This window comes from Watersipora subatra, chromosome 5, assembly GCF_963576615.1.
Source record: "Watersipora subatra chromosome 5, tzWatSuba1.1, whole genome shotgun sequence".
Taxonomy (NCBI): Eukaryota; Metazoa; Bryozoa; class Gymnolaemata; order Cheilostomatida; family Watersiporidae; genus Watersipora; species Watersipora subatra.
The window spans coordinates 1,595,522-1,620,981 of record NC_088712.1 but is presented as its reverse complement, the minus strand read 5'-3'; the positions used below and the strand labels follow the sequence as shown (position 1 = coordinate 1,620,981).

Below are 25,460 nucleotides of genomic sequence, written 5' to 3'. Positions count from 1 at the left end.
TATTGGCCAATATTATAAGTAAAATGCACTGACATTATTAAAATAACCAATATTATTAATATAGTAATACTACAAAACAAATGCGCAATTTTGTTTACAATTCTAAACGTCATAGCTAACAATATCAAGAAGTTGTGATATTGATATAGATTTTTTAGAAGATCTATTTAAAAAAGTGTTTGGTCATGACAAACAGCAATAATGAGAGGAAAAGATTATATGTTTACATCTCCCCCCCTTGCAATAGGATAAATGAAATATTAGAAGTAAAATTAAGTAAAAATATTTACAAAAAAATAATAACAGTAACATATTACCCATCATCGATGTTGTTAGTGTGACTATAACACTTCAATAGTCATCCAAACTTATAACTAAATATTGTAACAATCTCATAAGAATCGTTAAAAAAATATCATCGTCATTTCCTGTACTCTCACTGCGTTGGACACCAGTTAGAACACCAAAGTACTCAAAAGTGTCTGACATATCAGTTACTTTGAAAGAAGAAACAATTATCTTTCAGTACTTCCACATTAATTACAAAAACCTTCGACAAATCGACAATGCTATATAGACTGGTGAAATGTGCACGTTATTTTTTCGTGAAATGCGCACAACTTAATGGTTCTATTCTCTGTCGGTCGGCGTTTCAATTGCCGGTCTTAATTTTGATAAAAGTTAGGTTTGAAAGTTTTAATAACGATTTTCTAACAAATTTAATAACAAAGTGTTTCAATGTAGAGTATACAAAGGGTTTTAATGTAGAGTATGCAAAGGGTTTTTATGTGGAGTATACAAAGTGTTTTAATGTAGAATACACAAAGGGTTTCAACATAGAGTATACAAAGGGTTTCAATGTAGAGTACACAAATGTGCATTTGCCCTTCTATTGTTTCTTGCTGTAGATTTTATGATATCAGTGTTGAGTATGCTTCACCTTGTTAACCTTTACCATAAAATTGCTAGGAGATCGTAACTCCTATCAGACACAAAGGAGTGATAGAAGTTGGTCTAGCTAAATGATTACCATCTTCATTGTCCACTTTTTACTATTTTAGTAATAATTATGGTACTAATAATTATAACTGGTATCGGCTACTTAAAACTTGTATTTAATTTATAGGTTTCTACCCAAAACCCTTTTCAATCTGTACTATGATATTGTACGATGACAGCTTATCAACTAGATCTGAGAGTTGGTGTCTGACTGCAGGTTTGAGAGATTATATGAGTTTAAACAAGTAGACTTTAAATCATCATATGAACTTTAACCTTAAACTTTAAACTATGAATGCTTTAAAGTAGATTCTTATACAAATTATATAAGTTACATGCAGTAAAACACATTCTAGTAAGCAGGTACCGGCTGTTGATATTTAAAACTTAAGAAAGTTTTATTTTAAAATAGCTTTCTGTCTCACCTAAATAATTAACTGCATAAACATATAAGGAAAATAGCTCATAATTAAATATTTACTGGAAATTAATACAATTTTATTATAAAGCTAGCAGCCAGGAACACAGGCTACACATAATATATAGCAGAGACAGATGAGAGCATTTATTTAGATTGTAAACTTAGAGAATTGTGTATATTGCAGGTGCCTGGTGGTACAAGGATTGTATGAGATCTAACCTCAACGGTGGTTATGATAAAGCTGGTGATTATGGAATCATCTGGTATAACTTATACCAGCTGAAAGATACAGTGATGAGAGTCAGTAGAGATTAAGTTGTATCAACTCTAGTCATTAGACACAACTAACTAGTTACTAAACTCTAATTGACATTGTGACAAACATGACTTTGTTGGAACTCTAATATATTATATTTATAATTATAGTATATGTTGGTTGTCTGATGTCACCATAAACGCTCTTATAGGTCTTTTATGATTTTGTCTAAAATTGAATATATAACATTACAAACGCATCTTCTCTCACTATTGTAGGCAGTGATGCAGTGCTACCCTAACTTTTCCTAACTAAGTTATGGTGAGAAAATTTGTGTGTTTTTTAAGTATAACTATAGTTAGGATTAATGGCCATTCAATAAAAATGCAGCATATAGTACGCTAGAAATTCCACTGTCATACAGCCCACGACCAAAGTGATATTGGAAAAAAAACAAATGGTATGGATGGTTGTGAAATGCAATATTAGCAGTCAAATGGCACTGCAGTGCAATAGGATAACTGCAATGGTAGCTGTAATGTACTGGGTGTGGGTGTTATTATATACAACAAACAGCAATAATGAAAGAAAAAGATTATATGTTTATATCTCTCCCCGTGCAATAGGACAAATGCAATATTGGCCAATATTAGAAGTAAAATGCACTGATATTATTAGAATAACCAATAATATTAATATAATAACAATATAAAACCAATGCACAATTTTGTTTACTTTTCAAAACGTAATAACTATCAATATCACGAAGTTGTGATATTTATATAGATTTTTAAAAAATCTGTACTACGAAGTCATTGTTCTGTAGTCATCCAAACTTATAATTAATTATTGTAATAATCTCATAAGAAAATGAAAAAGTTAAAATCGGCAAAAATGAAACGATTTCTGTACTCTTATGTTAGTTGACGAAACCTTCAGCAATTCGACAATGCCATAGACTGGTAAAATGTGCACGTTATTTTTTCGCAAAATGCGCACGACTTCATCATTCTATTCTCTGTCGATCGCCGTTTCAATTTCTGGTCTTAACTTTTATTAAACCGAGCTTTTCAAGCGTTTTGTGACGATTTTCGTCCTAATAAATCTATTTGTAAATAATCCGATCAGATGGGTAAGTTTTAAGAGGATTTCGAGAATTTGCAAATACTTGGTAACATATTTAAATAGGCCTATATGTGTTTTGTATTGTTATTATACTTTAACTAATCTACAAAACGATGGTTAAATTTGTTGATGAAACCTTCTAACAAGAATTCGTCTCATTGCTGATGAATAGTTTTCGTAAGTTGTGTGCACATGCATTTATCATAAAAACTCCCTAACTTCGCATCCGCTTGTTTGGTCGTGGGAATACAGTGATGTAATGGTCATGTAACATGACAAGATTGTGATTTTAACTAGTTGTCTACAACTAAGGCTAAAATCAGATTACAGCAAACCAATGGCGGTCAGCATTTGTACTGAAGCACAAAGGTCAAAGGCATTGATTTTTATTATTTTCTCAACTTATTTATTATTACAGATGTGCTCGTTTCTCATATCATATACATGATTTTAAAGCCCTGTATAGGCTTTGGTAGCTGGGGCTTTGCCCCAAACTCTACTGGGGGGCTTACAGCGCCCTCCAGGCCCCCAGCTGTTCGAACCAAGAGTCGCGTTGCGACTTCTGGTCCCCTACATCCACTTATCTCAACTTTACAGCTATGGTTAAAAAAGGTTAGCACTACATGACTGGGTACAATATATACATCACTGATTGTAGGTAAAGTTGTATTTGTTTAGTAAAATATAGCTGCCGTCCAAACACCTTGCATTCTGAGTAAAGCACCATAAATCAACATATTATAATATTCACAAGTTTATTAGAGAGCTGATACTTTTTTGTCAAATTTAAACTCATTACTACTACAATAATAAATATATTGACAATTAAAAAAACCGAGAACACATTTTAAAATCTCTGCCACTCATTTTAATAATGTGGAAACCTTTTTTAAAATGTAAAATCAAACATCACTTACGTACACTGCATACGAGCACAAATAAGTTATCGATACTCCAATGATTTAATTCACTATCATTGCTTTATAAAAGGGAAGACAATAACTCGTTTTCTTTTGTTTGCTGCTCAAATTTGTATCTGCATAATGTGGTTGCTAGCAATAATTTTTTAGTTTTAGTTAATTTCGTTATTGATAGCAACCTTATATTTGTATTCATTTTGTTAGTTTTGGTTGGTTTGGTTGTTGCTAGCAACCAAATACAGTGAAACACGAATAACTCAAACTTCAAGGGACCGAGCAAAAGTGTTCGAGTTATTAGAGCGTTCAAGTTATCAGGACAGTCATAAGTGCACGTATTTATCAGTAGATACATGTACATATACAAACTATATATCAATCAAAAGCATAGACTGCTTGTTGCAAGTTAACTGGTCTCTCATGTAAAGTTTTAAATATTTTTAATCAGAAAGTATAGATATTTTACTATCGCTTGAGATTTGTTTGTTGCTTTAGGGGATGTGACCGCCAGGACATTCTCAGATTAAAATTGGCAAAACTTGCTCGCGGTTAAAGGGCTCAGAAAAAATACATACGTATTTTTCTACCGAGCGTTTTAACTGTCAGGGTTTGAAATGATAGATGACCAATAAGTCAAACGAAATAATAAATTGTGGGATCCCGGAACACCACAACTGCTGGAAAGCATTGAACTAAGCACTGCGATACATAAATAAGCAAATATGAAAATCTAGGGCAATTGCTATGCTGCTAGAAATATCAAGCATGGGAGTTGTCCAACCATCACAGCTGACACAATGTGAATATATGGGACATCAGTTGGATTGGGAGTTGTCTGATCATTGTAATGAAAAGCTAATGAATGAAAAACAGCACAAAATTGCTACTAAATCATGATTATTATTGACCAATACCACCTAATCTGAAAGAGACTAAACTGGCTACAGCAATTACTGATGGCTATTCAGTGAAGCAAACAACTCTACAGAGTGTCAAGCACAAGGAGAGGTATATCACGAATATTACAGGAGCCAACTAGATTTATGACTTGTTGGAGCGAAGAAGCAGTCAGCATACACCAGATCAGCAACCAGTCATCAGCAAGACAGTTATTTACAACACTTTATTTAGCAAATTTAGATATAGTTTATAACATCACTTTGGTCTAGAAAATGTTGTATTGTAGAGCAGTAGAAAAATATAGCATAAATTTTCATTAACTAAGATATTGTATTTTATGCAATAATATTGATGAAATGGCTGTGAAAAGAATGGCATAAAATGATAACATGTTTCTTGCTTTATATAAGTTAGCTAACTAGTAGAGTCTTAGAATTAGGATTACTGCAAAATTAATTTCACAATGCTACTCCTATTAGTTTTTGAGTTGTGGCCAGTTTTGTACAATTTGTTGCCGGACTTGGAATATTTTTTGCTTGTCATCATGGGATTCCAAAAACATTAAGGAATTTTAGCTCACCGCAGAGAATCTGAAACAGAAATTATGCAAGAAATGATGCAAAAACCACAAGCAAAACACAACCAACCAATGACCTTTGGCAATGACTCAAGGACAAGTATAAAAGAGGGGCAAAATTGACGAGAAAGCCAAAGGAGAAGCCGGCAGCAAGCCAGGCAGGAGCGAGAAACTGGCAGCGATCCAGGCAGCAGAAGAGAGACACAAGAAAGGAGCCAAGACAGGAGAAGACTAACAGAAGTCCAAGATAGCCAAGAAGCCGGCAGCAAACAGCTTGCCAAGGAAATACATAGCAGATACGATTCACCAAAAGAGGTGGCAAGCCAGGAAGCCATAAAGCCCTGAGAAGAGAGTTTATCCAGCCTCCCTGACAGCAAGAGCTATTGCTGCACGCCTAATAGATACATACTCATTGAACCTAGTAAGGCCATAACAAATAGGGCTAAGTATATAAGCATATTGTTATTTTTGCTTGAGCTAGTAAGCCTTGACAGAATAATTGTTATTTTGACCTTTGGAGGAAAATAGAGTTCACAGACACTTAGAAACAAACCACTGGCGTGTTGTTGTCAACTATAAGATAATTACCTGCAGACAGTTGCCTACAAGAGATAGTAGGCCTCGTAATCTCAATAATACTTGATACTTGAGCTCATCGTTACAGCAATGCCTTACTGTCAAAACAAATTGCAAGGATAGCTATAGTAGTTCCCATCTCCATTGATTGAGTTGCTATTTCAATTTTGCTTTATAGCAACAGTCTGATTTTTGTGGGGCAGAAGTGCCACTTTGTCTGCGATCAAAATTTGTCTTGGGAGAAATTGAATTCGAGGTCCAGAGTCTAACCATTACACATAGAACCATAGAAACATTGTAGTATTTCACTCAAAGGAAACTCACAAAAACAATACATTTTATACTACTATTTAAGTATCAAATAATCATTATAAAAATTACATGTATTATAACAAAAAAACAATTCCATGCATATATTAATTACCCTACAGGATGAATTTATTCGGGGAGTTATATTTCGCGAAAATTGTCTTTTCATGCATATTCGCGGATGAATTTATTCGCGGCTGAAAACTGCCGCTCTCTAGGAAAAGTTAACTCTATTGCGGCTAGTAATAGTTATTACTACGCATGCGCACATCGAGTGTTACGGTTTATATTTAGCTTACAACCGCGAGGCGATCATGCTATTCTACGGTAAACAATTTTTGCTGCGTCCAGAGGTTTTCACGAATATTCATCGCTTTAGAGGCCTTTGATAAGCCAACAACTTGTGGTAAGTAATGAGTTTTTACATTTACTAAATTAGTTGAATTTTACTTTGGTTCTTCGGTAAAACGCAATACTTCCGTATTTTTTTCCATCTCTACTGCTTCATTATTTGTTTAGTGTGAGAGAGAGATTTTTCATCATACACCGAAGAACAATGATTGCACGGTTGGTAGATGTCATTCTTAGAAGATCACCAATCATTCAGAGAGGTCTGGAAATTGAGGTTGAAGTGACCGCAGAAGAATATATCTGTTTTTGAAAAAGGAACAAAAACGCCTTTACGAGCACAAATCTTTGGCCAACCGGCAGAACTTTGCAATAGTAAGCCACGAGGAGAGTTCTGATGATAACTTCCTTACCAGCCATGTAGTAGGGAGAAAATCGCCTTCAACACCTACCCAAAACATTGACAGCGACAGATCTGCTAGTAGCAAAATAACTAGTCAGAAAGCACCATTACATGCTAGTATTCACATATCAAGAGTACCAGTTTAATTTTATTGCTAGACAACCGCCATATAGACTAAACTGTTTATATTTACTCAATTCATCATTTGTAAAATTTTATTTGTATTTGAAATATTTTATTTGTACACTAAAGTTTGTAATAAATTATAATATATCTATACATGAAATAAAATATATAATTTAATCATGTTTGCTACAGCGATATCAAGGAGTTGTTGTCGATGAGGGGGTCTAGGTTGACTGGTTGCCTCTCTGCCGATATTCCTGTCTTGATGAATATTACTACTTGTCTCTAGTTTTCGTAATCGGAGTAGGTTGTTTCATTCTCAATCTGCAGTAAACACAAAAAAGAAAAAAATATTAACCAATAGCTGAAGTATTTGATGAAAGCGATCAGTTTTTAAACAAAAGAATTAACTAATGCAGTTGATAATGGAAAAACGTATCTGCACTGCAAATCAAATACATACCATAATGTCAGAATCAGAATCATGATCATCCTTGACTTCGGTATTAGAGATTGATGAAATTGATTCTAATTTAGAAAGACTAGGAGAGCTTTTTTGCTATGCTGAAGCAATGCCAAATAACTTGTAAAAACTTTGAATAATTTTGTAAAGTTTGACGCAATGGCAATAAAGCGCGAAGCCTGGCGATGATTTTAAAGAAGTTTTGGAACTCGGCTACGTTTAGTACTTCTGCCTAGCGGCTAGTTTTCCAATGACGCCATTCTGCATATCTTGTGACAACCTCGAATAATTTTGTAAATAAATGTGATGCATTGCCAATGGTGTTAGCTCAAAGCTCAGGCAATGATTTTAAAAATGTTTTGGAACTCAATTACGTTTAGTATTTACATTAAAAACTAGGCTAGCGACTAGTTTTCAATTTGATGCAGTAGTTATTCTCTCTTGTGATTAAAAATAGAACTAACTATTCAATGAATTTAATAATTCGCGGATTGACTGTTCGCGAAATCGCGAATTTTTATGACCAACGATTATTTTCATCATGTAGGGTATCAATTCAATTTTAAACATTTATTAAATAACAAAATTTCTCCCTTGACATAACCAAGATCAATTTTGCGGTAAGTCAGTTATTACAAAACAGCTTTACTATTAAAAACCCATTATCAATTTTGCCGATATTACTTTAAAGTTATCCAAATTTTACCTCGCTTTTCTTGCTTTCGGAGGGCTTGTCGCTAAGCGGATGTTTGGTAAAATTCGATTTTTGCAAACCTTTAGAAAAGTCGTTAATGAAAATGTTTGCCTATGTTGGTAATGATGAGGCCTAAGAACTACTAAGAGTCGATGTTTATCTCTATGGCTTGGAATAAAGTGATATTCTAAAGCGATAGTAACAACCGTCTCGGTAGCTGTTTGGCAAAAAACTGTTCGAGTTAACGGTGTTTTGGTCGAGTTATCTAAAGAAATTTATCATTGTGTGAGAACGGACCAAGCAAATCCATTCGAGTTAACTATGTGTTCGATATATCCGAGGGCAATTTATCCGAGTTTCACTGTATGCTGTATAGGTTGATGTTAGCTTCAGTTGGTTTAGTTATTGCTAGCAGCCATATACTGTAAAACCTCTACTGAACGTCATGGGGCTCAATTTTTCAACCCTGCTTCTATGGTGGCGGTCAATTAGTGGTGGCGTTCAAATAGAGACTGGTGGTGTATTTTTCAAATGGCTCATCAGAATTATCGGAAGGCAAATTTAGCACCATTAGGGGCGAAACACATGTTGCCTATATTTTGCTCTCTTTTGTTGTTGGAGCGATATTAAACTATTTGGATGCAATAAATCTGCCAACTTGTGTCTAACTTGTCAAAGATCTTTTAACAAATGTACATTGAGAAACCCAAAAATATATTTATTAGTGGATATCTATTGCATGCAATTGACCTGCGATGAGATTAAAGCCTGTGTTCTTCTTTGCAATTGGCTTGAGTTTTCAATTTTTATTTCATTGTAACTTTGAAAGCATTTTTTATTTTATATTTTTATTTGAGATTATTGAATAAAAACTCATTGCACTCTCTGGTATGTTTGCTTCAATTTGCAACCAAAACTAGCTTTTAATGTGCAATAGAAGTGAAGTTATGAGCATCGATCCTTTTTAAGCCATGTTGAGATAGCCGTAAGGATGCTATTAAATAAAATGCTACAAATCTGCATAGTTATAAATTATACAATAATAATCAAGCAATGATACAAATATTTATATTTTTTTGAACAAGTGACATAAACAAATCATACTCATATTATACCTACATGCGGAGACGAAAATTAACGTTTTAAACACAAAAATATTTCTATCGTTTTTCCGGATAGCTGCGTTCTGATTGTTGCTTCAGATGAAACAAACATATTTTTGTAGTCCAATACCTCCCGCAATATCCTCTGACCTCAACTCTTCCTTTGCACTGCTGAACTAGTCGATGTTAGCGTCCAAACATATTTTAGCATAGCTTTCACGCTCTGCATTTAGCACGAACACAATGTGTAAAAGTTTGCTTAGTAAACGTAACCTTTGGTCCAAAACTTGTGATCGGGTATTTGTACGCATGTCATTCAAGTATTAGGACCACGTTAAACAACACTATTAGCCTGAGATAGTAATCATTTCTATAGCGTTGCTTTGAAAGTTCATCAACGGTCGTAAAACTAAGCAGTTTTTTATATGTAGGCTTCTTCGAAGTAAAAAGACCGTGTTAAACAGAGAACTACTACTGGCCTGAGACCACTATTGATTATTCCTATGGTGTCGCTTTCAAAGTTTTAATAAAAAAGACTTAAAGCTTTGGAAATGAATAGCAAAAGAACTAATTGTTATTGATATAAACGTTTCTCTATTAATACGATTTTGTATTAATTTCGCGTTTTGTACTATTTCGCGTTTGAAGTTTTAACAAAAAAAACTAAAAGTTTTGGAATTGAATAACGAGAAAATTATTTTTTATTGATATAAACGATCCATTAGGGGGGTCCTCCATGTTTTGTGACGATTCTGACGACCCGACGACAGGGATATTTAAAAAGTGACAGACGAGACGACCATTTATCAATGTAGGTGACGAGGTGACGATGATTGTGCAAGTAGGATTACTAAAGGTACGGCTACGCGTAAAGAATTTTCTGTTGGTTCTGAGTTCTGGCCGAAATCACGAAAAACGCATAACTAATCGGTCGAAATTCAAAGAATTTTTTGAGCTGTGCATGCCCACCGAGTTCGTCGACGGAACGCTTTTAACAGATTAAACATATTATTAGCGAGCACGACTCTAGCAGCTTTAGCAATTAGTATAGTCCAAGACATGTATCACGACACACAATAAAAGTACGAAAGCAATCTAACATAGAACACACGATGTAACTGTTTAAGTTGCGCTAATGTTGATTAGCGAGCATGACTCTAGCACATTTTGAGATACATTTATATGTAGTCCGAGAACATAATGCGACACGCAAGAAAAATATTAAGAAAATTCACCATAGTAAATACGATGCAACCGACTTGATTGTGCTAAACATGGAAAAATTTTCTACCACAAAAATTTTTCTGCTAAAAGGGAAATATAATTAAAAAATAAACAATTTGTAACTATAGCGTCCAAACAATAAACACATACAATAATGCAATCTAAGCAGTTGCATCGTGTGTACTATGTTGAAATGCACTTATACTTTTATTGTGTGTCATTATACGTCTCTTGGACTATACTAATTGCAAAAGCTGCTAGAATCGTGCTCGCTAGCACGACTCTAGCAGGATGAGCCCGTCAGGATGAGGCTCTGGCCCAGCTAGTCCTCCTGCAGGATGTGAATTGGAGACCGTAGTCGCCAATGGGGGGAGTGTGTGGTGGATTGCGTCCCCTTACATTTAGCCAAGCCGATGTACCGCCAAGACGATTCAAGCCACAGCCAAGCCAGAACCGTACCGACTCGGTACCGAACCGAGCTGCACCGAGCCGACCCGGGCCGAGCAGTGCCAGGTCTAGCCAAGCAGATCAAGGGCAGAGTTTAGCAGCTATATAAGCACGGACATTTGCAGTGGAGAGCAGAGCGGTTCTGGGCCTGTTTATTGCCTGATATTTGATTCTTTCTTGTACACCTTGATGAACTAAGCAGAAATATATGTATTGTACTCATGAACGAGTCTTGTACTAGTGGAGGAAAGTGAAGGTCGAACAAAACCTTTACAATATCACCAGCTGACAGACAGCTCTGCACCCAATTTCCTTTCTTACCATTTTCTTGTGCAAATCTGCTCGTCTCCAGGAATGTTACTTCTTTCTCAGCATCTAGGTATTTCTTGTTTCCCACAAGGATGATGACTATGTTTGGGCTAGCCAAGGTTCTTGCATCTGTCAGCCAGTTAGTGAGGGCGTTATATGACTCCCGGCTGCAAAAAGAACAAGATACTACAGAATGAATTTCTTGTATTAACTAACAATAGCTTAAAATCTATTTGGCTAACATATATATGACCATAGCATTAAAATAATATAATACTATTTTATAATATATTATACTAAGAAAATGCCCGGCGTTGCACGAGTAATAACAGTCTTGGCACAGAAAATTTCATTTTATTTAACATAACAACAGTTACCATTTTCACTGTCAAATTTCATATCATGAGAAAAGCGTTTTTTACAGTTTAAATAAACTAAGAGAAAAAATATAATAATATATAATTTATATAATATATAATGTATAATAATATATAATAATATATATAATAATATATATATTAAGATATCAACCAGTAAAGATATTTCTCGGTTTCTCGATGCATATTTATCAAGAGATCTTTGACCAGTTAGAGGTAAGTTAGCAAATTTATTTCACCCACAAGGTTTAATGTCACTCCACCAGAAAACAGAGGGCAAAATATAGGCGACATTTGCTTCACCAGAAAAAGGGCTAAATTTATCTTCCCAAAATTCTGACGAGCCATTTGAAAAATACAACGCAAGCCTCTATTTGAACACCGCCTCCATTTGACCACCATTACAGAGAAAGGGTTGAGAAATTAAGTGCCATGGCATTCAATTAGAGGTTTTATGGTATATCTGTTATTAAAGAATGGGAGCCTGTCTTTTGAGCCAATTAAAAAAAAAGACAGCTCTCTTCTTTTGCAGCCAGTTTTACTAAACTAAAAAAAACCGCACCATATGTTGCATCTGTTCGTCAAATGCTTTAATTCTTGCGCAGAACTTTCTGTTGATTTCAAAGAACTTTAGGCTGAAGCTTTAGAATAAAAATTATAGCTTCAACAACAAGAATACTAAGTGTTCATCAGCTATAAACTTTTTAAAAACAAGTAATTCCATCAGAACTGATGATGAATACAGTAAGTATAAACTTCATAGTTCCACACTTGACTACTTGCTTGGACATAAACAAATAACGTCATAATCAAAAAAAATTTAGCTAAAAACTTTAAAAGTAGAAACTTTAAAAACGAGTTCATAGCCCAAAACTCAGAGATGGTAGTGATTTCCTTTAATGACTTACAGAAAATTAAATTTAGAATTGCGGCTCCTGAGGCAAAAGCTGGTTTAAGCATTATATATATTACACTATAATATATTTACAGCTGCCTATGCACCAGCTTGCATAGTATAATATAAAAACTTTGGAAAACTCAATTGTTTGCAGAAGTTGAGATAAACAATAGATATTACAATAGCTTTATCACACAGCAAAGAATAGACTTTAATACTCAACAAAGCTGACCTTGATAAATCAGAAGACGTGGTCTATTCTTTGTCTTAAACAAGGTGCTTTAAAAATGGCGAATTAATGCATAGGTGCAAATAATTGATGCCTTAATCAGTTTTGAAACACATTTAGGCCAATTAGAGTCTAATAAATAAAACAAGCAATTAACAAATTATAACATGACCTTGGAGTACACATCACCTTTATGTGTCCTTGAGATACTGACCACCTTCAACCATGCAAGTAAAGTCACGAGTTGATGATGATTTTTTCAACTGTTTTTTTCAATTTTTCAATTTTTCAACAATTTTTTCAATTTTTCACTTCAATTTTTCAATTGTTAACCGTTGTCGGTTAACAGCACTAAATAAATGTGACAACTTACGACGAGTATCTTTAAATGAACAGCTACCTGTGACACCTGCCACTCACCATGGAATGTCATAAAACAAGACAACTCCAGCAGCTCCTCTGTAGTAGCTCATTGTGACTGATCTAAAACATTTAACCAATCGGCAATGGCTCTTAAGGTAGTTGTAATGAACTCTATCCAATCTGAACTCAGTGAGGATGCAATAAGGGGGTGTAAAATCAGACCACTAGCTGTCAAGGCAACACTGTGAGCCTTTCTATTAGGTATTTGAGATAACTGATCAGGTTAAAGATGAACCTAGAGCAAAATTTAGTTGGTTTTACCAAAAAATATTATAAATACTAATATACTTAATGAATATAATTATCAACATTTTCAATTAACTTTTGATTGTTTTGATGATGGAAGTGATCTGACTGCCAAGATTTATCAAGAATAAAATCGACATAAATTGATTGGTGTTAAAACGCTCAGAAGAAAAATACATGCTATAATGGCGTCACTAGTTGCTATAGGCTGTTGCGTATATGTTGCAGCGTTACACTTCTATTTTCTGTCAAACTCTTTGCAACTCTCGGCTGCAAAAAGAACAAGCGACTAAAAAGAATTTCCTGTATTAGCTAACAAAAGCGAAGCATCTACATGTATTAGGCAAATATCTATTTGACGATAGCACAAAAATAAGATAATATTATTTTATATTATACTGCAATCTGACGGCAAGGATGTTTCAAAATTAAAATGAAAACAAATTGATTTAGTATCTATCATTGCTATAGTTAATATTGGCTATTGTATTCAAGTTACATCATTACGAGTCTCTACTCTGTTGGTCTCTTTGAAAATATAGTTGTCATAATCACAGTTTCTATTGATCTGAGCGTTTTAATCGTGCTCAAGTTTTGTCAATTTTAATTTTAAAACATCCTGGCATTTTAAAACATTCAGTCAGTCATTTCAAAAGTCCTGATAGAAAGGTTCATATTGTGGATGGTGGTGGCCTGAGTTTACACATCCTTTTCACATATCCTCGCTGAGTTCAAATTGGATAGAACGCTTTACAACTACCTTAAAGTCGCTGCTGATTGGCTAAATGTTTTAGATCAGTCAGAAGGAGATACTACAGAAGAGCTGCTGGAGCTCTATTAATTTATGACATTTCATGGTGAGTGGCAGGTGTCACAGGTAGCTGTTCACTTAAAGACACTCGTCATAAGTTGTTATGTTCATGTAGTGCTATTAACCGACGACCATAAGACATTGGAAAATTTATATTCGGCTTCGTCAATTTCTTTCTATGATTGAAAGTGGTCAGTATGTCAAAGTCATATGAAGGTGACGTGTATTCCAAGGTCATGTTGTAATTTATTAATTGTTTGTTTTATTTATTAGGCCCTGTTTAGTCTAATTGTTTTACAAAACTGATTAAGGCACATTTCTTTTGCACCTATGCATTAGTTCGCCATTTTTAAAACACCTTGTTCAAGATGAAGAGTAGACCACGTCTTCTGATTTTTCAAGGTCATCATAGCTGAGTATTGAAATCTATTCTCTGTTGTGTGATAGAGCTGTTGTAATATCTATTGTTTATCTTAACTTCTACAAACATTGAGTTGTCCAAACTTTTTATAATATGCTGATGCAAGCTGGCCCATAGGCAGCTGCAAGTATTCTATAATATATATAATGTACTTTTAATGATTAAACCAACTTTCACCTCATGAGCCACAATTCTAAATTTAATTTTGCATAAGTCATTAAAGGAAAACACTACCATCTGTAAAGTTTAGGGCTGTGAAACTGCTTTTAAAGTTTTTAGCTAAATTTTTTTCATCTTAACATTATTTGTTGATTTCCATTTAGGTACATTTTCATGTTCAGCTTATGTCTTGCTAGAATTTCTTGTGTATTGGTATGAATTTGCTTGTATGAGTGAGTTCTCTTTCATCATTTCCGTTTGTCAGATCGTAGTCTTGACAGTGATACAATTATCCGCTACTTCGACAGGGTTGCATTCCAAACCCTACCGGAAAATGGGATGTTTTGTGCGAAATGAAGATGCAATATTTTCAATGTATGATCAAGAATTTTAGCATTTCAGAACACTTGAACCACATTCGAAATTTATATATGTACCTATATATGTGTTATACACGTATATGCGCATACATAAACTAACAGTGAATAATGACTGGGGAGTGATGATTATTCTTGAGCCATTTATGGTAGCAAAGTACTGGAAAGTATATGTTGGTGGTTTTATTATAAATGAAAGAGCTCATATTCTATTCATCAGTTAAAAAGTTCTCGAGCTATAATTGTTGGTAAAGGTTCTACTTTGATCACTTTCGACTAGTTGTTGCTCGGTGACTTTTATATCAATAGAATGTGTTCCACATTTATGTCTTAGCCATCCATTCAGACAGACATCATATTGTGGTGCATATCCAAATGAAGGTTATCGGGAAGCTATGATAGTTAAAGCAGCAATTGAGGATTAAACGTAGTTTTAGTAAATATTTTTCCAATATTATGCAACTGTTTTGTTTATTAGTTGCAGTGGTAAAATCTCAATTGGAGATTACTACCTATATTATGTCAAAGTCATAATGATTTGGACTATTAACACTTAGGAACTAAATTATTACCACCTAAGAATTAAATTATGGTGCATTGGCATTTCGCCAACTTTAGGCTAGTTACCAAACTGCCAAAAGGTTGGTTTTAGTCAGCAAGTCTGAAACAGATCTGACTAAGTTACACCTTAGAAGTTCCACAGCTTATTTTTCATCAGCAAGTAATAAATGATCTTTGGTTGATTTAACAAATAATGAAAGTGGAAGCAATCCATGGCTAAACTGCAAAATTATCATGTTATCATATCTCTCACATACGATGTTGCTGCTTTAACTCATCAGTGCCACATTATTGCTAATATGGATGGTTTTCTAGTTTTTCACTAGTACATGTAAGTTTGTAGTATGTTATAAAAATGAGCCTTCCACACACTAAAAACACAGACTATTTTTAGAGGTTGTTTTTACCTGTTTTTGTTGTTGATTGGTTGAAACTTAACACAATAGCGAATGACTAGTGTTCAGTTTTTATCATTCCAAATTAGACAAATGCACTAGCCTGAGGAAGTTGATGTATTGCCTATCGCTTTGACTTTTTAAACTTTTATGATGTAGGGTAAAGTAACTTGTTCAGGCTGTCTCAAGGCAGATGTCATATTCCAGCCGAGTCTATTTGGAATATGACAAAGTGCAGATGTTACCATGATCTTGATTCAATAACACTTATTTGACTGTAGCTACAGCTGCATTGGCTAAAGTTGTAGCTTTTAATGACCTCTTGACCTTTAATGACCTCTTGTTATCAATTTAGTCAAAGACGGGTCCACAAACACCATTGGTGTGGAGTTTGGTAGAAAAATTGTAAATGTTGCTGGGAAGACCGTATTACTACAGATTTGGGACAGACATAAAAAGGCGATATGAAATATTTAAAGCCTATTCCTCAGTGGGATTGATGTGGTTGATAATGTAAAGTACTAATATACCAGTTTATTCGCTTTTTCAGTACCGAGCCGATTTTCCATTTTTGAGTGAATGAAACCAAAAATTCCTATACCTTTCAACGCTTGCACAGATTCACTACACACTCGCCAAAACAAGATAGTTTGTCAACAAACACCAATTCATGGAACATTATGAAAAATAGCTTATTTTCTTGAAAAAGATTGAGATTTTGCCCAAAAAAATTATGATTCAAATCATGGAATAAATCCATGATTCAAATCATTGAATTATTTGTGTCAGCCCTGATAACATTATTGCCTATATTATTGTTGAATTTATTCACACAGACTTATCAAATAGCAAAGTCTCCAAAAACTTCCACATTTGTAAAAATGGGTTGTAAAATTCACAAAACCTTGAAACCTTCAGAAAATTTTTCACGGTTATCAAAATATCAATTTTTGTGATAAATATTATTCCATTTTCAGATGTTTTTTTTACAATACAATGAATTTACAGAAAACTAGAACCCGTCCATAAAACACCTGAAGAGTTACTTACAGTGTCCTTTACAATATCTTCACTACAGCATCTATCAGTTTTTATTTTATCATAAGACATGACACTGTCAAAATCACTTATAAAATATTCAATAACTTGCATTTGTGCAATTTATATCTATAGAATGATATTGAACAAATTACAGAGCAAAGGTACATGCATATGTATAAAACATGGCCTGTGGCACCACCAAATATTAAAAGTTATTATCGTTATCTCAGTGAAGAAGAGGATAGAAGAGCTAAAAGGTAGGGTAGAAGAGAATAAAATAAAACCTACCTATTGGTTACCTTAAACCAGTTCAGTAGACAAAGTAACAAATTATGACAGTTTCCTTCCAAGGCTCACTACTAACTAAGCACCAGTCCGGCGTCTGCTTATAAAAGACTTTGTGTCTAGCGTATGAAGAGTGTCAGTGTGTGTGGTCTACAGTTGTACATTAGCTAGTAGGCTAAGTGTACTCTAATAAAAGTATATGCTGATAATCAAAAATAAAAATACATGTAACAATGTTCAACAATTTGCATTTGTGTAATTTAGAAGCATGGAATACAACAGAAAACCTACAAAAGAAAGGTACATACTTATACATAAAAATATGGCCAGCGTCACTACCAAAAGTTGAAAATTATTACTGTTATCTCAGGTAAGAAAAAGATAGAAGAGATAAAAGGTAAAAAAGAGAATAAAATAAAACCTACCTATCAGTTTTCTGAAACCAGTTCAGTTAACAAAGTTTAGTAGAAACTAGTAGCTCTGCAGCTCAGTATACTTGCACAGCTGTTCAAGTATACTTGGTTATTTTGTAAAAAGTAACCAAGTATGACATAGCCCTTCCTAGGCTCACCACTAACTAAGCACCAGTCCAACGTCTGCTTATAAAAGACTTTGTGCCTAGCGCAATGAAGACAAGAAAAGTTGTGTCTAGCGTGGTAAGAGTATCAGTGTGTTGGCTACCATTGTACCTTAGCCCAAATGTCAACTTAAATATAACACATCATCAAACTTTTTAAATTATTCTAAGCAAATCTATTGCAGAAACAAATATAATCTCTTTTATAAACAGGTTGGTGTTGACACTGTGACTGACATTAAATTCAACCACCTATACATCATATATGGTTGCTAGCAACACAAAACAAACTGAAACTAACAACATCCATTACAACATTCATGGTTGCAAGGAACTACTAAACAAACTGAAACTAACAATAACCTATACAGCATATATGGTTGCTAGCAATAACTAAACAAACTGAAACTAAAAATAACCTATACAACATATATGGTTGCTAGCAATAACTAAACAAACTGAAACTGACAACAACCAATTCATCAACTTTGGTTGCTAGCAAAAACAAAAACACACTGAAATTGGCAACAACTAATACAACATATATGTACATATAAGGTTGCTAGCGATAACAAAATGAACTAAAACTAAAAGAGGATTGCTAACAACACAGCGCTATGCAGATAAAATTTTTAGCAGCAAACAAAATAAAGCAAGTAATTGCCTTTCCTTTACAAAGCAATGCAGTGAATTAAAATATTTGAGTATCGATAACTTATTCATGCTTAAATGCGGCATACGTAATGGATGTTTAATTTTACATTTTCAATAAGGTCTCCACATTATTAAAATGAGTGACAGAGATATTAAAATGTGTTTTGGTTCACTTTTATTGTCATTATAATTATTATTTCACTAGTAATGAGCTTAAATTTGAAAAAAAAATCAGCTCTCTTATAAACTTGTCAATAGTGTGGAGAGTCCTTTGATGCCACTTAACCCAAAATGCATGGCGTTTGGAAAGCAGCCATATTTTGCTATACAAATACAATTTTACCTGCACTAGGTAGAGAAAATAGTTGGTCTATCATTTTATATATTTGATTTTAGACAAAATCATAAATAATTTATAAGAGTGTTTATGGTGACATCATCAGCCAACCAACATATACTCTAATTATAAATATAATATATTAGAGTTCCAACAAAGTCATGTTTATACATCATAAAGTCAATAGAGTTTAGTAACTAGTTAGTTGTGTCTATTGACTAGAGTTGATACAACTTAATCTCTGCTGACTCTCATCACTGTCTCTTTCAGCTGATAAAAGTTATTCCAGTAGATTCCAGAACTGTCAGTTTTATCATAGCCCCCATTGAGTTGGCATTTCATACAACTTCTGTACCACCAGGCACCTGCAATATACATGATGCTCTAACTAAGTTTGTGTTCAAAATAATTGCTCTCATCTGTCTACACCTTATATATATATAATGTGTAGCCTGTGGTTCTTGCTGCTAGCTTTATAATAACATTGTGTTCTTTTCCAGTATGTTTCAGTAGTAAATATTAAATCACAAGCTGTCATTCTTCAGTTTATGCAGTCAATTTTTTTAGTCGAGACTGAACGCCATTTTAAAATGAAAATTTATTTATTTGTGAATATTAATAGTATAATATTATTAATAATAATATAATGTTACCTTTAAAATAACATGTTATTAATTTTTAATATTAACAGCCGGTATCTGCTCACAAGAATGTGTTTTACTGCAGGTAACTTGTATAAGGATCTGGTTGGAATTATTCATAGTGTAAAGTTTAAGGTTAAAGTTCATATGATGATTTAAAGTCTACTGGTTTAAACTCATACAATCTCTCAAACCTGCAGTCAGACAGCAACTCTCAGATCTAGTTGATAAGCTGTCATCGTACAATATCATAGTACAGATAGAAAAGGATTTTGACTAGAAACATATAAATTAAATACAACTTTTAAGTAGCCGATACAAGTTATAATTATCAGTACCATAATTGTTACTAAAGTATTAAAAAGGGGACAATGAAGATGGTAATCATTGAGATAGACCAACTTCTATCACTCCTTTGTGTCTATAGGAGTTACGATCTCCTAGTGAATTAATTGTAAAGGTTAACAAGGTGAGATATACTCAACACTAATAATTAACGGTTTGTTTATATTTGCTGAAAATTTATTGCAATATTACTTTATTATTATCTTTAAATGTAAATTGATTACTTTATTTTATTATGTGTGTAAAGGTTTTCACAAATCGAGTTATACTATAAAACTCGATGAGTCATATAATAATACAAATACCATTGTAACCAAGACTATATTAAACTCAATTGCTATTGATAGAGTGTAAAGTCATACCTCAACATACAAGCTTAATGCATTCTGGGACTGAGATCATATGTCAAAGTGGTTGTATATAAATGCAATATTTTCTATATAAAATAACTAAATACAAATTAATCCGTTTGCATACTTGGTAAAAAAATACCTAAAGCAGGACATTACGATGGAAAGACATGTTTTAAATGCTCTAATTTACTATCTATGCTCACAAAATAACAAATAACCAAATAAATACCTATTTATTTATTTATTATTTGCAAAAAAATGTGAATCATTTTACGATTTTTATTTTGGCTATTTGATGACTGACAACCGGCTTGTAAGTTCATATCTCAAAGATTTCTGGTATCTCAAGTTAGTAACTCACTCGAAACTTTGCTCATATCTCGATTTGCACTCGGGGCACTCGTATGACTGTACTACATTAGCCTGCATTCCTTGCTGCTAAATTTATGACAAAGTTACGCTATTTACCAGTAAAAAAATAAATATTCACGATCTTCTTTATACCCTGACCTGGTATAAACACTCCATGATAGACACTTAGCTAGTTATTTTTATAATAATAAGTATTGTAAAGTGAATAGTGTTAATATAACATAAAATAACTCGTTACTAGGTAATTATTGTATAATGATACATTTAAATGAAATTATGTTTATATGAGTCGTGAAAAAATAGACAGCTTCATACAAGTTTATAGTTACCATAGTATGATGTTGCACAGTTTTTATTCCATGTATCATGGTCTCTGTCCTTAGTTGTGAAGGACATACCATTGTGCCAGGAGAGGCGGTACTCATCAAGACTCCCAGTATAAGCTACACTGCTAACCTGTTGGTAAAATAAATAAACACACAATATAATACAAATTAATACAGTGGAAAATGATAAATATAAAATAAATAATTTACTAAATCAGATGAATAGTGAATTCAATGAAATAATAAATTTGAACATTAAAACTTTATTTCTTAATAAAAACCGAATTTTAGCGAAAAATGTTTTCTTGTTTGCTGAAGACCAAACTTTATGACAAACCAAAATTTTTATTTACACTTTTAATTTTTTAAGATATCACATTATAAAATCTGCAGCAATAAAGAATTGTATATTATGCAAAATATTATTTCGATAATTTTCATGGAAGTGCAATTGCACCTTTGTGTACCATTGGGATCTTTTGGGTACTTTACATAAAAACTCTTTGTGTGCTTCACATTGAAACGTTTTGAATACTCTACATTGAAATCCTTTGTATACTCTACATTGAAACCCTCTGTATAATCTACATTGAAGCCCTTTATATACTCTACATTGAAACCCTTTGTATACTCTACATTGAAACCCTTTTGTGTACTCTACATTGAAACCCATTGTATACTCTGCATTGAAACCCTTTGTGTACTCTACATTGACACCCTTTATGTACTGTATATTGAAATCCTTTGTGTACTCTACATTAAAACCCTTTGTGTACTCTACATTGAAACTCTTTGTGTACTCTACATTGAAACCTTTTGTATACTCTACATTAAAACCCTCTGTATACTCTACATTCAAACCCTTTGTATACTCTACGTTGAAACCCTTTGTATATTCTACATTGAAACCTTTTGTGTACTCTGCATTAAAACCCTTTGTGTACTCTACATTCACTGGGTTTCAATGCTTTGAGCGGTTTCGAGCTTACTATTATTGATAAGTTGCTCATACAACAATGATGAGATAATTACCTTTTAATTTTTTATCACCTTATTATTATTTTTTCATTCACTACCTTTTTATTTTAATCATTACCTTATTCATCAAATAGCTGAACTTAACGATTGTACAGATTCTCACTGCACTGGTGCCAACCTTTTCCTAGGCTCAAGTTTTCAAGTATGGAAAAATTTTGTTTGCTAAAACTAATTGTCTTTTATGCAACTTTTAAAGTAGTAACTGTATTGCGTGTAGCAACTTATGTTGCTGTTTTGTAATATTGAGGGGCATTCATATTATCGATTTAAAAAAAATTCTGATCAGCTTTCTTCGCTGAGTTAGTACAACACACGTACAAAGTGTTAATTGTAAACTAACCAAGACCTAAAATTGAGTATTTTTTGACAAGTTGTGTTTTGAAGAATAGATGGGTGATCTTGGAAAAATTGATAAAGTTCAACAACACTGAACCGGGAAAACCGTAAGATGCAAATTGGTCAGCAGAGCTCTACTCCGAATCCAATCGATGCGTGGAAATCCAGTGATTAAAACCTTTTGTATATTCTCCATTAAAACCCTTTGTTATTTATGTATACAACTCCATTAAATTTTACAGGCTAGCCCATGTTTATCGAAGCCTTACAAACTGCCATATTAATAATATTAGAAAAAGCACTTTTTATAGTTATAACACTTTCAATTAGAAAACTAACTGAATGAAGATATTCTATAACTCACATCGCTAACCTACTGTTTAGTAAGAGCTGTAAGTTTGAATGTACGTTAGATCCATAGCAAGCTCTCATTTTATTTTTTATATTATTTTATTTAGAAATAATGCATTTGGTGTGCACTTTGATGTTGGGTTTTATGCAACAATTGTTTTTCAATAGAATTTTGTTTTTAAAATATGTATGTCACTTGAAAAGATAATTTCCATATGTCTTTGTAATAACTGGTTAGCTCCCATAATAATTACCATGTGTTATGAGCATTGTTTAAAGAGGTAAAAAGTGATATCAACTTATGGGAACACATTCATTCCTGTTTCTTCATTAGGTGTGTAATTACTATTCTTGAATCTCAATTTACTATTAATGACAACTAATATTAATAAAATGTATGAACTTTCATCTTGATTTTTATCAGGTAGTTTTTATTCCGTTTAGGTCTCTAATTTTTTGTTTTTGTCATCAATAGTTTTGTATGTATATATATATATATATATATATATATATATATATATATATATATAAAAGCAGATGACTTACTCAGCGTGAAGCAGAGCTAATAGTCACTGGGTAAGTTCATTGTATGCGAAGTATTCAAAGTTTTGATAGACGGCTTCTGGTGCAACAGTAACCTTTTCACACACATGCACCAACGCAAGCACTCACGCACAACGCATGCATGCACCACACATGCACACTTGGGAACTGGTCCATTCCTCTTTCTCCGTTTTGTGTTCAAGTATGATTATTAAAAACTGATTTACTATTAATGGATAATTAGCATTATACTGTATCATTATACTATATTATTATATAAATTTTCATTGTGATTTTTATCAGTAATTTTTTATTTAGTCTAGATTTTGAGGTTTTTGTTTTAGTTATTAATCGCTCTGAAAGTATAAAAAAGCAGACAATTTACTCAGCGTGAGGCAGAGGTAAAGGTTGCTGGGTAGGTCCATTTATATACATATAATTATTAGTAGACTAATAACATAAAGATAGCTGACGGCCAAAGGAGGTCTGTGTACGTATGTGTAAGAGACAACTTATATTCGCGAGAAAAATTTCTCTTTTTCAGTGTTTAAATCGTTTTAATATTGTAACTTAATATTAACTATTTTCATTTTAATCATTTTAGATGAAATAGATCTAGGGGGCTATGTGATTCTTACCAACTGTTAATTAACTGTCATTCAATCAACTCAGCACACATATTTACCTCTTTTACCAACTTCATGTACAGTGTTTCTGTTTATGAGATTTTTATGATTCCAATCAATCCACGTTTCCCTATGTAATCACACTTAGTTTGTAGTCACCTCTCACCACTAGCATACACTCATTTTCTTATGTCCTTATGTACTAGGCACTCATATTTATCTTCTAGTTCTCTCTTTCGCTACTAGCATATATTTACTTTCTTTGATTTTTGTGTACTCACGTTTAGCTTGTAATTGTCTCCCTCACTCCCAATGAAAAATCTAGACCAGGTTCCTGACTGAAGAGTCCCATTGGCTGCTTTGACAAGAATGTTCAGCCTCATATTAGTCTGAGTCAAAGCGTGAATCCTATCCAGTCCTAAAATATAATAACAACAAAAACATACATTCATTAGCATATATTTTGGGATACATTTTAAAAGGACGCACCTGGTATTTTAGTTGATGAATGTCAGTTTGTTATCCATCATAGTAAAGTTTTAATGATTGATGTACATTTACATGTATGTCATCAGGAGTTGAATAAAAGCAGGCTTTTAAGTTTGAAAATGTTCTTAGAAAGCCAGAGAGATTAGAAAGCGATATTCAGCTTCTTTTATTACTAGATTTAGCAGCGTAGTACCACATTAGATGTTTAATAGAACTCTTTATATTATACTTTTAAATGTTACGCAGAGTAAACTAAAAGTTTTAGAACGTTTTTATATTATGTGTTCAAAGCGCCAAGGAATTAATAGTAACTTTATTTTATATATTGACCTCTTTGTTGGGTTTACTATTTAAACACTTCACGCTGAACAAAAGGACAAAATATTTAGGGAAAAAATATCTTGGAACCATATCGTTAAAGAGAAACTAATTTCAGTATTCTTACCTAGCCAGTGCTCTCCAGTTATGGTGCCAAATCCCTCTTTGTAACTTAACCAGTTCTGGTAAAAATCAACGCTGCCATCAAAACGTTTTTGGAAAACAGTCCATCCATGACTATCAAAAAAATCACACCAAACAGAGAATGGCGTTTGACTGCTGGTAAGGGGATCTATCAAGTAAACTCCAGAAGTAGCTGCTCCATGTTCATAGTGCTCCTGACAATCTATTAAAGTATTAAACAACTCTATTGAAAACCTATTATTATATTGTGATGGACTGTATGTGTGAGCCGAACCAAGCCCAGCTGAGCCAAGCTAAGCCGAACCAAGTCGAGTCGAGCCAAGCTGAGCCGAGTCCAGTCCAATCGAGTGGAACAAGAGGCGGGGCTACCCACTATATACGCCTTAACATTTGCAGTAGAGACAGAGCTGTCTGCGCCTGTATCATTGACTGTTGCATGATTTTTGCTGTAACCACTTATGATTAAAGCAAATACATGTATATACTGTTCACACTGAGACTTATTTTGGTGGAGTAGGAAAGGGCAGCACCCAAAACCTTTACACTGGTGGCAGCAGTGGGATTAAAACAATCCCAAAAAACTTCACCAT

The 25,460-nt window shown here is 33.4% G+C and overlaps 1 protein-coding gene across 1 annotated transcript; it reads right to left on the bottom strand.

Annotated features, from left to right (window-relative positions):
* Positions 1-19,222: 19,222 nt before the first annotated feature.
* Positions 19,223-25,308, bottom strand: LOC137396744 (fibrinogen C domain-containing protein 1-A-like). The gene is made up of 5 exons (XM_068083051.1): positions 25,244-25,308; positions 24,854-24,963; positions 24,201-24,337; positions 21,029-21,155; positions 19,223-19,353 (listed from the first exon to the last, which is right to left on the bottom strand). Exons 1-5 carry the CDS (start codon positions 25,306-25,308, stop codon positions 19,223-19,225), a joined length of 570 nt encoding a protein of 189 aa, XP_067939152.1.
* Between the last annotated feature and the right edge of the window lie 152 nt (positions 25,309-25,460).